The sequence below is a fragment of the Acomys minous genome, assembly GCF_964271855.1.
Source record: "Acomys minous genome assembly, chromosome: 19".
In the NCBI taxonomy this organism is placed as follows: Eukaryota; Metazoa; Chordata; class Mammalia; order Rodentia; family Muridae; genus Acomys; species Acomys minous.
The window spans coordinates 61026061-61043142 of record NC_140499.1 but is presented as its reverse complement, the minus strand read 5'-3'; the positions used below and the strand labels follow the sequence as shown (position 1 = coordinate 61043142).

General features: G+C 47.8%; 1 protein-coding gene across 6 annotated transcripts; it reads right to left on the bottom strand.

Annotated features, from left to right (window-relative positions):
* Positions 1–2101: 2101 nt before the first annotated feature.
* On the bottom strand, positions 2102–14675 carry RIT1 (Ras like without CAAX 1). Of its 6 annotated transcripts, none has more exons than XM_084768976.1 (6): positions 14547–14675; positions 14084–14228; positions 13890–13946; positions 6085–6158; positions 5683–5874; positions 2102–3223 (listed from the first exon to the last, which is right to left on the bottom strand). In XM_084768976.1, exons 2-6 carry the CDS (start codon positions 14187–14189, stop codon positions 2993–2995), a joined length of 660 nt encoding a protein of 219 aa, XP_084625102.1. In that variant the 5' UTR covers positions 14190–14228; positions 14547–14675; the 3' UTR covers positions 2102–2992. The 6 variants fall into 6 exon arrangements, with proteins under 6 accessions (XP_084625102.1, XP_084625106.1, XP_084625103.1 ...); XM_084768980.1 differs by having other exon boundaries at positions 5687–5874; XM_084768977.1 differs by lacking the exon at positions 14547–14675 and adding an exon at positions 14334–14540.
* Positions 14676–17082: the final 2407 nt, after the last annotated feature.

Sequence of the window (17082 nt, the reverse complement as noted above, 5' to 3'; positions counted from 1 at the left end):
AGAGCAGCTTGTCGTCCATGGACATGAGCCTTTCAGTGACCTCCTCCCATGATGCTGTTCTGTCCTTCTAGTGAGTCTGTAGAAGGAACTGCCCTCTACTGAAAAAGTCTGGAAGACCCTATGCACTCAGCCACCTGCTGCTCGGAGCAAAGGCAACAACAGACCCCTAAAGCTCTCTCTCCGTCAGAGCCTCTGACTATGCTGGCTCCCAGGTTTTAGTGGAAGGCACTGCCGCACTAGCTAGAGAGGCTGGCTCTCTGGAGGTGAGCACTGAGATAGACTTCAGACAGCCAGGCTCTTTTTTTTATTTTTATTTTTTGGTTGTGTTTTGAGAAAGGATTTGGACTCATTTTGTAGACCAGGCTGGCCTTGAACTTACAGCAATCCACCTGTCTCTGCCTCCCGAGTATTGGGATTAAAGGCATACGCAGTAGCCACTGCCACCAGGTTCTTAAACAGCCCCTAGAAGGTGTTTTCTGACACCACAGCACAGGCGTGCTTGGACACACACACACACACACACACACACACACACACACACACACACCAAAAAAGTAATGTAAACAAAGTAAACAAAAAAGACATACTTAAAAAAAAGATTCTATATCTTCTAGTTAAAACAACAACAACAAAAAAAAAAAACAAAAGAAAATCCAACACACTGTTTAAAAGTCTTGTATTGTGCTGCACAACCTGCTTCATACGCAAGAGTGCTGGTGAAGACCTTCTCCCCAGGTAACACACAAAGTTAAAACACATCTCCTTACAGATTATAAACAGCTAATTCTAGGCACTTAGTTGCCAAGGCTTGTAGTTAGTATTGACTTCAACGGAAACAGTTCCAGTGCCTTTCACCTTGTCCCTGAATCTTCTCTTCAAAACTCCAGGGAACACTTGGTTTTCATGCCTTCAGGTTGGACAATACGGACGACCTGAGGCTTGTAAGGTAGCCATACTCTGTGAGTGCTGAGGAGGAGCTCCTGCTCACACACACACTGTGCGCCTGCAGCTTCCCAGCACCATGAAGACATCTTATCCCAGATCCAATGTCTGACGGGGATAGCCTTAAAAACGCCCTCTGCTGTTTTCCTTGCACAAAACAAAGTCTGTCTTAGAAGCCTTTCTTCCTGGCAATGTTCTCTTATTGCCTGAATCTTGAATTGCTGTAGCTGTCAATCCCTTGCTTGACACTGATGACAATCCCACAGGCCATGAATAATAAGCAGCGAAGAAGGCATCCAATCCCAAAGTCCTCATCTGGGGGAGAGATTGCGCGAAGAGACTGGTTTTGCAAACACTTGAATTTGGGCCTTTCATTTTTTTTGATGGCTTGAGTATTAAAACACAGTTTGTACAGTAGCAAATATTACCATGATTTTCAAAAGACAACTACCTAGAATTCTAAAAGTCCCAGCAGGGACTCCTCGCCGGGGTCTGGATGCGGAGCCGCCATTCTGCTGACAGCTGGGAGCAGGAAGCTGAGTGGCGCTCCGTACAGGGTTCCGACTCTCCTGAAGGTGCCCAGCACAGCACATCCGGACAGCAGGACAACCCTGACAGAGAGCTCACCACCAACTTAAAGCTGTTTCTTCCAGAACCAAGTCTATCAGTCACAGATGTAAGCAAAATGGTATTTTCTGAAGCTTAGCTTTGACAACTCTGAGGAAATCTTCAAATTAGGAAACCAATTCTCGTATGTGGCTACTAAAGCTTCCAGGCCGGCCCGTCAAACAGAAACACCAGCCCTCCATGCCCTGAGTCCAATGACCACTGAGGTAAAGGGAACATATGACAATTTTACTCAGACTCCTGATGTCTCTTCTAATAGGATAATAACATTGGCCTAATGAAGGGCCTAAACGCACCTGGCCAGGCCAGACGGCTCAAAGGGAAAAGGAACCTGGACAAGGCACATGGCACAACAGTCCTAAGAATTTCTTTTAGGCACCGCATGTGGCACACGCCTGGAATCCCAGCAGTAAGGAGGCAGAGGCAGGTGGATTGCTGTGAGTTGAAGCCAGCCTGGCCTACAAAGTGAGTCCAGGACAACCAAGATAACATGAGAAACCCAGTCTCAAAAAAACAAAAGCAAAAACAAAAAAGAATTTGTCTTTTATTTATTTTTGGTTTTGTTCTGAGACAGAGTCTCATCCTATGACCCAGGGCGGTATCCACTCATGGCAATCCTCCTGCTTCAGCTTTTGAAATACAGGGCGCCACCATGCCTAGCCCAGCGAGGGATGCAAATAGGAGCTGTGCGACCTAGCGGTGGTCCCAGCCGCAGAGCAGTCTCAAAGTGCCAACCTTCAACGGAAAGAAGGGCAAGACACCGGAGTCAAGTATGTCCAGGGAGAACCCTCCATTCTGCGTCCCGCCTCCGTCCCTTGTTACCCTGAGGCCACCTGGTGCCTTTTGGTCAGATGTGCAGTCCTGCGGTCACTGTAGGAACGCTGTGCCGACCCTGCACATTTCCAGCCACGGCTTCTTGTGTGAGCCACAGCAGGCGGCCACTCCGCGGACACCTACTTACCTTTAGCACCAGTCTCTCTAGCACTAGTGTCCCTATTCAGGTTCAGCTCTGTCTCCAGGGTGGCCAGCGTGGTTAAACAAGGCAGGGGCCCTCCGTCACATAGCACCGGAAGCTCAAGTTGAAGGGCAGAGGGGAGGATGCAACACAAAGCTCCTTTTGGAAACTCAGTCAAGTGCACGCGGTATACACATGTGCCTGGGCATAGACAATTTACATCAGCAACGTAACCAGAACAGTGGCAGGCCAAATTCTATTGTGCCGATTAGGGAGCAGCCGGTGCCCTGATGGGCTAACGAGAGTCACTAAGAAGGGCTTAGGGAGCGAGTCACTGGCGTGTCCCCTCGCCAGGGACACCTAGAATACCCATCATAGCAGGAGCGAGCAAACAGCATGCTCAGTATTGCAGGTGACTGGACTGCTTCGAGGAGCACGGCAGTTCACAGCAGACGCGCCACACCTCCCTCAGGTTACCGAGTCTTTCTTCTTCCGGAATGGTGACTTCAGCCTCTTCCACACGCTGCTTTTGGGTTTAGACTTTTTCTCCATGGCCAATACTAGCTCCTTTTCTTTCTTCCGGATCTCCCGTACAAGAGCATGGAAAACGTCGTCGATGTAGTAGCGATACGCGGCAGAGGTCTCGAAGAAGGGGCAGCTGAATTCTCGAGCCAGAGACAGTCCCTCCTCCTTGGAGACCTTCAGAGGCACAAAGGCAAGCTGCAGTTACGACTCTCAGAGGAGCAAACGGGCTTCCTTAGCAGGGCGGCCCCTCCTGCCTGCAGGGTCCCAGCAGAGCACGCAGCCCCGCGTGACTGAGGCACAGACTACGGAACCACATGACTTCAACTACACAATTCAATCTCTAGTCTGTTTCCAGGATTTAAAACAAAAACGAAAAAAACAGAGTCTTAGCTGGGCGTGGTGGCGCACGCCTTTAATCCCAGCACTTGGGAGGCAGAGGCAGGTGGATGGCTGTGAGTCCGAGGCCAGCCTAGTGTACAAAGTGAGTCCAGGACAGCCAGGGCTATTACACAGAGAAACCTCGTCTTGAAAAAACAAAAAAACTAAAAAAAAAAAAAAAAAAACCCAAAAAACCAGAGTCTTAGACGCCAGGCTAGCCAAGCATGACTCTGAACTTCTAAGCCTTCTGCCTCTACATCCACAGTGATGGAGTTGTAAGAATGTGCCACTGTGCCTGCTTTTATGCAGTGTAAGGGATAAGGCCTACGGATTCCTGCATAGCTTTTTTAAAAATTGGTTTTCGGGACAGGGTTTCTGTGTGACCCTGGCTGTCCAGGAACTTATTTTGTAGACCAGGCTGGCCTCATGCACCACCACATTCAGCTTACTGGATGTTAGGCAGACACTGAACTCCCCACTCTTCTCTCTTTTCTCTTCTGAGATGAGGTCTGTCATTGGCCTGGAGCTTGCCAAGCAGGCTGGTCAGCAAACCTCAGGGGTCGGCTTGTTTCTATCTCCCCAGTGCTGGGGCTATAAGAACAATCCATGTGCCTGGCTGTGAAACTACCGAACTCAGGTGGAAGATCTTTTTTTTCCCACCCAAGACAGGGGTTCTCTGTGTAGCCTTGGCTGTCCTGGATTCCTTTTGTAGACCAGGCTGGCCTCGAACTCCCAGCCTGCTCCGCCTCCCGAGTGCTGGGGTTACAGGTGTGCACCACTGCACCTGGCCCTCAGTCATTTCTCTTATTTTCCTCTTGCTGGGTCTATAACCACCTTCAGGAAGTGCATCACAAATATGAGTCAGTTCTTCCTGCAGCAACACAAACACTTATTTCTTAAGTTTTAGCTTAGTTTTTTTTTTTTTTTTTTTTTTTTTTGGTTTTTTGAGACAAGGTTTCTCTGTGTAGCCTTGGCTGTCCTAGACTCGCTTTGTAGACCAGGCTGGCCTCGAACTCACAGCGATCCGCCTGCCTCTGCCTCCCGAGTGCTGGGATTAAAGGCGTGCGCCACCACGCCCGGCCTTTAGTTTTTTAATTTATATTTTTATTTATAATTTCATGTATATGGATGTTTTACCTACATGTATAGAGACATACATGCAGTGGAATAGTAGTCTTGTAGGAGCAGCCACTGCTCCTAACTGCTCAGTGAGCTCTCTAGCCCTGAGGCTTTAATTAATGTTATTATTTTGTTTTGTTTTAGGTTTTTGAGATAGGGTTTCTCCGTGTAGCCCTGGCTGTCTTGGACTCACTTTTGTAAACTAGGCTGGCCTTGAACTCACAGTGATCAGCCTGTCTGTGTCTCCCCAGTGCTGCTAGGATTAAAGGTGTGCCACCACGCTGGGCTATTTTAAAGTCCTTATTTATTATCTGTGTACAATGTGTGTGTGTGAGGCCTGCATGTCCTAGCACGTGTGTGAAGGTCAACGGTCAACTTGTGGAATTGGTGTCTCTCTCTCTCTCTCTGCCACTGGGTTACAAGACAAAGCAGGCTATTTACTATCTGAGATCTCGAGAGCCCTAGATTTTTTTCTTTCCCCAGAGCTTTTATTAATTTTCTTTCTTTTCTTTTCTTTGTTTTTCAAGACAGGGTTTCTCTGAAAAGCCTTGTCTGTCCTAGACTCACTTTGTAGACCAGGCTGGCCCCAAACTCACAGAGATCCACCTGCCTCTGCCTCCCGAGTGCTGGGATTAAAGGCGTGCACCACCACACCCGGCCCACTTTTAATAATTTTTAAAGTGTTACTTTGTGTTACTGGGGATTCGGCCAGGCCCCTGTGCATGCTAGGCAGAAGCTCTACATTAAACCACACCCAAACGTCATGTCTGAAGAGTTACCAAACTACCAGCTCATGATTCTTTACTTAATGGATATTCTATCGCCATCTGCTGTAGACTGACTGAGCCAGGGTTTACGTAGCCCAGGCTGGCCTCAAATGTATGGCAATCCTCCTGTCTAGCCTCTTAAGCGCTGAGGTTAAAGGTACATGCCACAGATAGCTTATTGCCTATCTAAAATCCCATGCACTGATTTTCAAAATCCAGATTTTACCTATAGTAACTGGAAATTAATAGATAGAGGGATATTTCCAAGGCTAGGGAGAGGAAAATTTTCATTCTCTATTTTAAGAACAAGCAATCTACAAACCAAGAAACAAATAACTACCCTTAACATTACAGACACTCTCTTCCCACCTGCCTCAGCTGCTTCAGGTCAGACTTGTTGCCCACGAGAACCACAGGTGTGTCGTCAGTGCGCCGGACTCGGTAAATCAGCTGCTTAAACTCTCGAACCTCATGGAAGCTTCGGCGATCCGTGATAGAGTAGCAGATGATAAATCCCTCGCCTGCCCTCATATACTGATCCCGCATGGCTGTAAACTCTGCCTGGAGGGAAAGAAAGGCCCATAATGCATCCCTGCAACTTCGACGCCACACACGCACCGGCTACTCTAGAGTAAAGAAGCAGCATGTTAATTACCTGCTATCCTGAGGCAGAGCATGAAAAATTAAGAGAGACAAACTAGTGATATTGTCCAAGAAGCCTGCTCCCCTTTCCTAGCGGCCACTGTCCTCACGCAGCCCTGGGTTTAGTACCTGTCCAGCCGTGTCCAGAATGTCCAGATTGGCAGGCTCGTCATCAATGCGGATTCGGATCTTATAAGCATCTTCTACAGGAGGGAAGAAAGGGCTGTTATGAGAACACCGTAGTGGTGCATACCTGTGATCCCAGCATGTCAGACGCTGAGGAAGAAGGCCTCTGAATTCAAGGCCAGCCTACAGAGAGAGTTCCAGGACAGCCACAAACCCTGTCTCAAAAACAAAAGCCAAACCAAACCAAAGACCCACACGTGCAGGAAGTACTGACTTTGTCCTAGAAAAGAGTTGTCCTAGAAAAGAGTTGGCCCCACTCAGTTTTTTTGGGGGGGCCAGCGGGAGGGTTCAAGACAGGGTTTCTCTGTGTAGCCTTGGCTGTCCTGGACTCACTTTGTAGACCAGGCTGGCCTTGAACCCACAGTGATCCACGGGCCTCTGCCTGAGTGCTGCAAGGTAGGCATCTTAATCATGGTGCTAGGATTAAAGGGGTGAGCCACTACGCCCAGCCCCCATCCAGGTTTTATTTATTTGTTTGTTTTGTCTATTTTGGTGGAGCCAGACCTTGCATCCTGGGGTTTGAACATTAGGCAACTTTTCTACCACTGAGCAAAAGTCCCAGGCCCTACCCAATTTCTTTCTATGCTTGTTCTAATGTGTGTGGAAATGCACACATGGAAAGGTAAGGATGCCCAAGTGTGTGTGGAGTCCCAGAGTCTCACTAGGTACCTTGCACATTGGCGCCTCCTTCGTCTTTCACTTTGGAGGCTGGATCATGTAAACCGGTTACCTGGTTCTGGGGGTCTGAAGCGAACTGTGCTTCTGATTTGTACAGCAAATGCTTTAATGACCAAGCCATCTCCCCAGCCCACCAAGTTCTTTTTAACGTTCTATTATTACTGATGTGTATGTGTGTACATGTTGTGTATGTGCATATGGAGGTCAAGGTCAACTCTTTGGAGCTGGCTCTTTCCTTACACTTTTATACACCTTGGGATGGGAATCAGGTCACTAGGCTAGCAGGGCAAGCGTGTTTATGCGTTGAGCCATCTCATTGGGCCCTAAGTTGTTTTCATGTGCCTAATTTTCTCAGGATGCTATTAAATCCATCAAAATATATAGGTTAGGGTACCCAGTAAGGTTGTTCTTTGTTCATGAGTGGTCATGTATCTTATTCAGCTATAACTCTAACCTAAAAATGAACTCTGAGCATTTAAGAAGCAGAGGGCAACCTGTGAATTCAAGCCCAATTTGTCTATATAAAGAGCTCTACATCACTAGGGCCACATACGGAGATGCTGTCTTAAAAACAGGAAGGAAGGAAGGAAGGAAGGAAGGAAGGAAGGAAGGAAAATAGGAAGAAAGGAAAAAAGAAAGAAAGGAAGAGATTGTCTTAGTCACTGGGTTATTGCTGTGAAGAGACACCATGACCAAAGCAACTCTTATGAAAAACAGCATTTAAATAGGGCTTGCTTAGAGTCTATGCCTGGTCTATGAAGACAGCCTGGGTTATACAGAGAAACCTTGTCTCAAAAACAAACAAACAAACAAACAACAAACAAACAAAAGAGTTACTATTTCAAGTCAGAAGTGGTGGTGCATGCTTTTAATCTCAGGACTCAGGAGGCAGAGGTGAGTCCAAGATAGCCCAGAGAACAACAGAAACCTTGCCTCAAACAAACAAACAAACAAACAAACAGCCAGGTGGTGGCGCATGCCTTTATTCCTAGCACTTGGGAGGCAGAGGCAGACAGATCTCTGAGTTCAAGGCCAGCCTAGTCTACAGAGCAAGTTCCAGGGCAGCCAGGACTACACAGAGAAATGCTGACTGAAAACAAAACAAAACAAAAACCCCAAAACAAAATAAACCAAAAAACCAACAAACAATAATTACTATTTCTATTTTACTGCAAATGAAAGTCACCCAGGTGTGGTGGCTCACATTCTTAACCCTACCACAGGGGGCTGCAGAGGCCAACTATACTTACAGGTGAGACCCTGTCTTAAAAACAAACAAACAAATAGATAAAAGGCTAATTTAGTGAGGGAGCCAGGACTAAATCCCAGGACGCTTGACTCAAAGGCCCATGTGCACAGCGTATGCTATGGTTCCTCTTTTCACCTCAGCCCAGAGTGCTGGGTTAAAGGTTCAAGTCACCAGACGTGGACACTTTGCCATGCTGGTGCTGGGAACTGAATCTGGGACCCTGTGACAACAGCCAGTATGGCGTCCCATTCAGTGAAGCATCCCTTACAAGTCTACTATTTCCTAAAAATGTCGCAATCCCTTCATTGTCAAAGGAACTTTGATTTGCCTGTTTTAATTGTTGTCTCAGAGAATTAGTGCCTCTGTCTGCTAACCTAGGCCTACCCGGAAGCTCCTAGCCTCCGTACAATCTAACCTAGGCCTAGACTGTTTCCAGGCTCTGAGACTTACTGCTGAATAAGCTCACCCTTTCTTGTTCTTTCTGAGCTCACATCTGGCTGGTTCAACTCAGCTAACTCTTCTCCCAGCTGAGTTCTTCAACCTGGCTTCTCTCTCGGCCCCTGAATTGCTGCTTGACCTCAAACTAACTCCAGCAATCTGCGCTAATCTCCTGGCTCCTTCGGTCTTCACCTCAGTTCTCTCTCTACAACCTGTCTCTCTTATTACTGTCCCAGTGAAACTATCCCCCCACACTGTCCCTTAAGTAGCTTCCCTATCCTCTCTCTTCTGAGGGCTGGGTGTATCCTCTTCTGTCAAATCTTCTCTGATTCATCACTTTTTCTGACACTCAATTAGACATCACTTTCAAACATGAGTGCTTCCTTCTACAAAACCTTCATTGTTTGGGAATAAAGGCCAGTACCACCACGCCTGGATCTAAGCCTTCCTTTACCTGAAACTTGCTTTAGACCAGGCTGGTCTTTTTCTTTATTATGTATACAATGTTCTGCCTGCATGTGTGCCTGCCGGCCAGAAGAGGGCACCAGACCTCATTATAAATGGTTAGGAGCCACCATGTGGTTGCTGGCAATTGAACTCACGACTTTTGGAAAAGCAGGCAGGACTCTTTAACCTCTGAGCCATCTCTCAAGCCCTAGACTAGGCTGGTCTTAAATTCAGATCTGCTTGTCTCTGTCCCCTGGATTAAAGGCGTGTTTGAATTCCAGCCAGATCACAGAGACCTACAAGGTCTTTGGATGTGATCTCTTGCTTGAGCAGCCATGTTCTGAATTAACATTACTCTACACTTCACTGCAAAACCAAGCTCCTTTCTGCATATTACTGTTAGTTGCAATACTGAGGACTAAACTCAAGGCCTTTTTTTGTTTTGTTTTGTTTGAGACAGGATTTCTGTGTAGCCCTGGCTGTCCTGGATCCAGGTTGGCCTCAAACTCATAGAGATCCACCTGCCTCTGCCTCCCAAGTGCTGGGTTTAGGTGGGAGTTACCACACCTGGGGTTTTGTTGTTGTCGTTTATTGAGACAAGGTTTCTCTTGTAGTCCTGGCTGTACTGGACTGGCTTTGTAGACCCTGAGAGCCTCAAATTCACAGAGATCTGCCTGCCTCTGCCTCCCGAGTGCTGGGGTTAAAGGCGTAGGTCATGACACCTGGCTAAACTTAAGGTCTTTTAAGTATGCAATGCAGGCATGATGTATCTTAGCCCTTTAAAACTTTTAAAATACAATTTTATTACTTTTTTGCTGTTTACATTTTTTAAAAGATTTATTTAATTACTATTTACACAGCATTTTTATTATTTATTTATTTATTTTGGTTTTTAAAGACAGGGTTTCTCTGTATAGCCTTGGCTGTCCTAGACTAGCTTTGTAGACCAGGCTTTGAACTCAAAGCGACCCTCCTGCCTCTGCCCCCCAGGTTGCTGGGATTAAGGACGTGCGCCGGGCTCAGTATTCTATCTGCATGTACACCTGCAGGCACAGTTCTCATTACAGATGGTTGTGAGCCACCATGTGGGTGCTGGGAACTGAACTCAGGCCCCTTGGAAGCGCAGTCAGGGCTCTTTACCTCTGAGCCATCTCTCCACCTATCGTTTGCTTTTTGTTTTTGAGATAGGATCTCACTATGTAGTCATGGCTGGCTAACTTAATATGTAGGCCAGGCTGTCCTGGAAGTCACAGAAATCTGCCTGTCTCTGCATCCTGACACTTTTTCTTCTTAAAACACTGAAAACAGAACCTGAGGCCTCTGACAGACAAGCCTCCATCACTGAGCTATGCAGGCAGCTCTTTCATACTGTGTTGTTTTGTGGCAGGGTTACACACTTGTGGCACTGTTCCAGTCTTTAATTTGTGACAATCATCCTGCCTTAGCCTCCCACATGCCAGGATTACAGGGTCGAGCCACTATGCCAGGCTCTTTTTACTTGTGAGAGGTCACATTAAGCTGATCAGGCTAGTCTTGGACTTAGGCTGTCCAATAGCTGGTCCTTGAACTATTCTCAGCAGCCCAAGAAACATTCGGGGACCTATAACCTCAGGCCCAGATACATTTTGTTTTTGAGACAGGGTCTTAAATAATCTAGCCCTTGAATTTACCATCACCCTTCCCCAGCAGATGTGTGCCGCTGGGCTGGAAGTTAGGTAGAGTTGTGCATGCCTGTAATACGAGGACATGGAAGTGGGGGCGCAGCTCCTCAGGAGCAAGTCCTCAGCTCCAAGGCCAGTGCGAGCCACACAAGACCCTGATTCAACTCCCACCCTAAAAACTACCCACTGCCAAAACACAAAGAAATGAGGTCTCTATGTTGTCCAGCTGGTCTTGAACTCCTCCTTCCAAGAGAGCCTCCTGCCTTAGACTTCCAAGTACTGGGACTACAGGGGCACACACCACACCTGACTGCCCTTTTTTTTTTTTTTTTTTTTTAGTTTTTTGAGACTAGACTCACTTTGTGAACCAGGCTGGCCTTGAACTCACAGTGATCTCTCTGCCTCCCGAGTGCTGGGATTAAAGGCGTGTGCCACCATGCTCAGCCTGACTTCTTTATTATTCTCTCTCTTTTTTTTTTTCCTTCAAGACAGGGTTTCTCCGTGTAGCCTTGACTTTCCTGCCTCCCAAGTGCTGGGATTAAAGGCGTGCACCACCACGCCCAGCTAATAAATAAGTCTTAAAATAATAAAGAAAGCTGGGTACCACGCACACTGTGGTGTACAGATATACATACAGGCAAATGCTCATTCCCATAAGATAAAACTAACCTGTTTAAAAAAAAAGCAGTTTATGAGGCAGTGGTATAGACCTACAGCAGAGGATTTGCACAATATGCATAAGCCTTGAATTCAACCCACAACAATGCAGACAGACCAATGATAAAGTATCTTTAAAAAAAAAAGTATCTTAAGGTAGAAAAAAATGAGTTTTGCATTAAAAATAAGAAAGCTGGGATGTAGCTTGATAGTGGATGCTTGTCCACTATGGCCAAGGTCCTGGGCTTGACCCCAAGCTCCGTGGTTAAGCAGAGTTTGTCACCACACACACACACACACACACACACACACACAGAGAGGGAAATAAGGGATATTATACCATGTCTGTGCATGTATGTGTGCACATAGATATCAAGAAGACAACTTTGTGGAGTCAAGTCTTTCCTTCCATGTTTCTATGGGTTTTGCAGAAATCGAGGTCACCAGGTTTTTGGGGTGGGCACCTTTACCACAGTTATAAGTACATTTTTGTTTTCAGTGAAAAAGACCTAGGAACGTTGGATTTCCTTCTCTCTTGAGAGTTACCAGATGGTACATCTCCTCAGCCTCAGGCCCTGACTCTTCCACTAGGTAAGGCCCAGGGCCACGTGGCCTTCTCCTGTGGCAGATTTACACATCTACCCAGGTCGCTACTACAGTTTTTGCAGCTCACATCTCAAACCACATGGCAGCCAGTGAACTGCACTATACTGAATGTTAGCTACCATGTTAAAATTAAAGACTATCAGCCGGGCGTGGTGGCGCACGCCTTTAATCCCAGCACTCGGAAGGCAGAGGCAGGCAGATCTCTGTGAATTTGAGGCCAGTCTGGTCTATAAAGCGAGTTATAGGTCAGCCAGGGCTACACAGAGAAACCCTGTCTCGAAAAACAGAGAAGCAAACAAACAGCCCTGGATAGGAGTAGAGTGAAGGAGGCACAGGAACATTTCTGCCCTTCTACCAAGGACTGAGGTTAGGACCTGGGCCACTAGACCCTTAGGCCTGGGCTCAAACCAACTGAGGTGAACACTGACATTTCCCAGCCAATCTCTAGGTGTGGCTGGTTCTGACCACAAACAAGGGCAGAACAACTAGGTGGGTGTGGTAAGCTGTCAGCCAGGCTTCCACACCCAGGAGCCAGCAGTTCAGGAAGGCAGGGGTGGCAGACACTCATCCTGCAGGCAGAGGGTAGACAGTGTCCCTGCCTGGCCACCTGGCAGCAACAGTTTCCCTCTAGTGAAGCCTCAGTAAAGGTGGGATGGCTCTGAATGTGAGCTCTGCACTGGGAGCCACGGGTGGGAGGCGTACAGGGATCCTAACCCGAGTTGATTTTTATTCATCGAGTCGCCACGCCTCACCACAGCTTGAATCCCTGAAACAATGTTCTAACCTTGATACCGCAGGGCTAGGGTGCAGTGGGTGGTACAGCATGTAGCCAGCCTGTGTGAGGCCCTAGGCTTGATCCTTAACACAAAAAATAAATAACTCCCACACCACTCACTGAAAACAAGAAGTGTTACCATTTTCCCCAAACCCACAGGCCCATGCACTCAGTGAAGTGACCGCAGGAGCAGAAGGGCGGGCTTTTGGTTTTGTTTTCACAGAGGATCTTCCTACCCATCCTTAGCCAACCTTTACGTAACCCGGCCTGGTGGTCAAGTCACACTTCTGCCTTTGCTTCCCAAGGGCTGCTGTTCCAGATCCCTGCCATCACTCCCTGTTCCAGGCCGAGCCCTATCCCTTCCTCAGCCCTACTTATACGATCAATTAGAATCGAAACTGCTTCCTTATGACTTAGGAATGAGTAACATTTGTGGTCTCTAGACGAGAGCAGTTAATAACAACAACAACAACAACAGTACAGCCCACAGACCTGGGCAGGGTGGGCCAGGCCTCTACTCCCAGACTAAGGCAAAAGGAGCGCTATGACGTCAAGGCTGTCTTAGGCTTTGGTCTCTTATCAAAGAAAAACACAACACAAATTAGAACAAATAATACAAACCAAGGCTGGGGATACAGCTCAGTGGTAGAGCCCCTGCCTGCAGGCTTGCTGTGAAGTCTCAGGTACAGTCCCTACCGGCATTCTGCCGTGTGGACACCGACAGCCTAAGAGCACAAGGAGGACACAGGAGAAGACACTACTACATAAGGAGCTGCTGCGGGGACAAGGAAACAAATGGAGGCTTCAAGTGGAAGAGTGCTCCTAAGCGGTCAGTAGGCTGGCTCTACTTGTTTTTCTGCTTCCTTTTGTGGAAGTTCAAACCAGCTGACTCATACTTCAGGGTTAGTCTCATGTCAGACCCTTAGAAGTGATAGCAAGAAAAGGTTTCCTTGAGTAACCTTTCAACTTTTCCTTTAATCTAGTACCCATGCCTTAAAAAAAAAAAAAAGAAAAGCTTGTCTATTAATGCTCAACTAAATCCGAAGACTAAAGATGGCATATACACATATGAAGCCTAAAATTTAAAACAATACTAAACTGTTTATTCTCATTTCTAAGTAAGTACGGATTGCATACACACAAGAGCTTAGGATCTGAATGTTATGTTTTAAACCTTAAATCTACTAACGTACTTTTACGGGATGTCTCTGGAAATACAAAGGAGCCTCTGACTTACCAATGGTGGGGTCGTGATCTTCTGGGAACCGGTGGCTGATGAACTGCATTGTCATGGCTTCAAAACAAGAAATGGAAGTCGTGACGGTGACCGCTGCGCAGTCTTTAACTATCAACTTTGCACAAGAGCCAGCTACCCACCAAGGGCGGGTACGGCTTCTCAAACTTTCCCGGCCAGCGTTAAAGGCTACTTACCACTCTTCCCAACTCCGCCGGCACCCAGCATCACCAGTTTGTATTCCCGGGACAGTGCTGCAGGGCTGCTACAGCTGCTGCCAACCGGGCGCGCTGCAGGCTCCATTGTGCCCCCGAGCAGTCCCGGGCCCCCGGGAGAGGCCTCCTAGGGAAGGCACAACACACACTCTTGGAGACAGCCGGCCACAGACTAGAGCCCCCGCCTCCCAACACGGTGGCCTACCCTGCCCACTGCGCACCACTAACAAACCTACGTCCTCTCTCAATCCTAAAACATACGGCAGATTTCCAAAGTTATTTTGCCAGAAAAATAAAAAAAGAACTTGGACTCCTCTTCAGATCGAGGCAGCGCGCCGGTAGGAAGGATCCGGATGCGTGCCGAGGGCTTCCTGGCACCGCCAGGCTCTCTCCCGGTGTCTGCCCCGGGCACCCCAGCCCTGTCTCTGTCCACCTGTGCCTGTACCTCTGAACCCGAGTCCCGGTTACAGCCCGCGCTCCTTCCCCAGCAGCGGCCCACAGCCAAGTGCCCCGCCCGGGCCCAGGAAGATGGCGCCGGTGGGCGGGGCGCGGCCCTGCAGCCCCGCCCCCACAGCTGACAGAGACTCGGCTCCGCCCCACGCCTAGCGCTGACTCGCAAAGCTCTCTGGTCACGTACTATATCTCGAGGCTAGCACGTACATAAATGGGTGTACCATTAACCAAAGCTTTCTTTTTTTGATTTTTCGAGACAGAATTCCTCTGTGTAGCTATGGCTGTCCTGATCTCACTTTGTAGACCAGGCTGTCCTCGAACTCACAAACATCAGCCTGACTACTGAGGGCTGGGATTAAAGGTGTGCACCACCACCACAGCCCCGAGCGACATACTTTTAAAAATAATTTAAGGCTATTTGCTGCTAGTGGGCATTAAAAAAATTTTCTAACCAAATATACAGTACAACAAACCCACATCCCCTCAATCTTACCAAAATACAGGATTTCATTGGGGTAGAAATGGTTTTGCTACACAAATAGCATTTTCTACGGCTCTTGTTCGCAGCACCCAGTTAGTCTAATCGCAGTTCTGTATCTTAAAAATACTAAGACAGATACAAGCCAGATATGATGATGGTACTTGCCTGTAAGTCCAGCATTTGGGAGGTTTTTGTGGCAAGCAGTTAAAGGGTCAGCCTTGGATACATACTAAATTCCGCATGGGCTGCATGTAGTGGCGCGTGCCTCTAATCCCAGCGCTTGGAAGGCAGAGACAGGCGAATCTTTTTGAGTTCGAGGACAGTCTAGTCTACAAAGCGAGTCCAGTACAGCCAGAGCTGTTACAGAGAAAGCCTGTTTTGAAGCCCCTCCACACCCCAAAAAAGCAGAGCTGGGCGAGGCAGTGCAGGCCACAAGGGTAAGGGGAGAGGGAAAACGGGGCTGGGGTCGGGGTGGAGGGGAGGGAGGCGGGGAGGGAGGGCAGCTCTGGAGAGATTATCAGTAGTTGAAAGCACGTGGTGCTTCTGCATAGACTCTGGATTCAGTTCCTAGCACCTACAAAGTGGCTCACTACCCTCCCTAACTCCAGTTTCAGGGCGTCCAGCACCCTCTTCTGACATCTTGCAGGCACGCAGGTGGTGCACATTCAGGCAAACATACACTAAAATAAATACATTAAAAAAAAAAAAAGTCAGCCCATGCCTTTAAACCAATCAGTGAGGCAGAGAGGTAGGTGGATCTCTGAGTTTGTGGCCAGTCTGGACTACAAAGAGAGTTTCAGGGCTACACAGAGAAACGCTGTTATGAAAAATCAAACAAACAAAAGAGTGTTTGGACTATACAGAGAAACCCTATCTCAGAACCACAACTAGACAGATAACTGAAAGCAGGTCTCTTGTCAGTTCTAAGGTAGTAAGGTGGTGCACGCCTTTAATCCCTGCAGTCGGAAGGCAGAGGCAGGTGGACCGCTGTGAGTTCGAGGCCAGCCTGGTCTACAAAGTGAGTCCAGGACGGCCAGGGCTACACAGAGAAACCCTGTCTCGGGCTGGGGGGAGCAATAACCAGGCACCATCTTCATCCCCTCCACGCACCACAGCAGCGAACCCTTCCTGTATTATTTTTGCAACCTTCACTTCCCTTTTCTGTTAGAGACAGATGTCAGCACTCAGTGCTGAGCGAAGGCCAGGAGGGAGCAGAGGGGCAGCTAAGGGTCCTACTTAACAGCCCACAAAGAACCCAAATCCACGGTAATCAATCCTTAGTCTTCCGAGTGCAACTATAATTTGTTTTGAGGGTCTCATGTAGCCCAGGCTATGCACAAACTCAAAATCCCTTTGTCCTCCAGCTCCTGGGTTCTGGGACAAGTTGTCCCCATGTTCTGCTGCAGCTTTTCATGAAGCAGGCGTGGTGTCAGTCACCCTCCAAGCTCTGGACACAGAGGCAGGCGTGAGGCAAGTCTAAGCCAGCTGCCTCAGCATCTGCTGAGACCTGTGTGGTGGTTGGAATGAACATGCCCTCTCGTAGCCTTATCTCAATGTGAGGTGTCCAGTAAGCAGAACAGGTTGAGGAAAGACTAGCAGTCTAGGCTACTGTCCCAGCACCATTGTCTGCTTCCAGTGAGAGGAACGTGGACTAACACCCTACAACCGTTAGCAAGCCCTCGTTTACATGCTTTAAAAATAAAAGTTGCCTTGGTCATGGTGTCTCTTTACAGCAGTAGGCTAGTAACTGAGAAATGCTGTCTCAAAATACTAGTTCCTCTCTCTTTTTTTAGGAGCCCATCTTTTTTATGTATGAGTAATCTGTGTTCACCCACACCAGAAGAGGCAATCAGATCCTATCACAGATGGTTGTGAGCCACCATGTGGGTGCTGGGAATTGAACTCAGGACCTCCGGAAGAACAGCCAGTGGTCTTAATTTCTCAGCCATCTCACCAGTCCCCCTCCCTTTTTATTTTATTTTATTTTTTTTTGGTTTTGGTTTTTCAAGACAGGGTTTCTCTGTGTAGCCTTGGTTGTCCTGGACTC

Excerpts from the sequence above, each read along its gene's own strand:
- RIT1 (XM_084768976.1), bottom strand. The coding sequence starts at position 14,189 with ATGGAGCCTGCAGCGCGCCCGGTTGGCAGCAGCTGTAGCAGCCCTGCA. Across the intron at positions 13,947-14,083 it reads CGGCGGAGTTGGGAAGAGTG|CCATGACAATGCAGTTCATC; the intron begins GTAAGTAGCCTT and ends CTTGTTTTGAAG. Across the intron at positions 5,875-6,084 it reads TTCTGGACACGGCTGGACAG|GCAGAGTTTACAGCCATGCG; the intron begins GTACTAAACCCA and ends CTTTCCCTCCAG.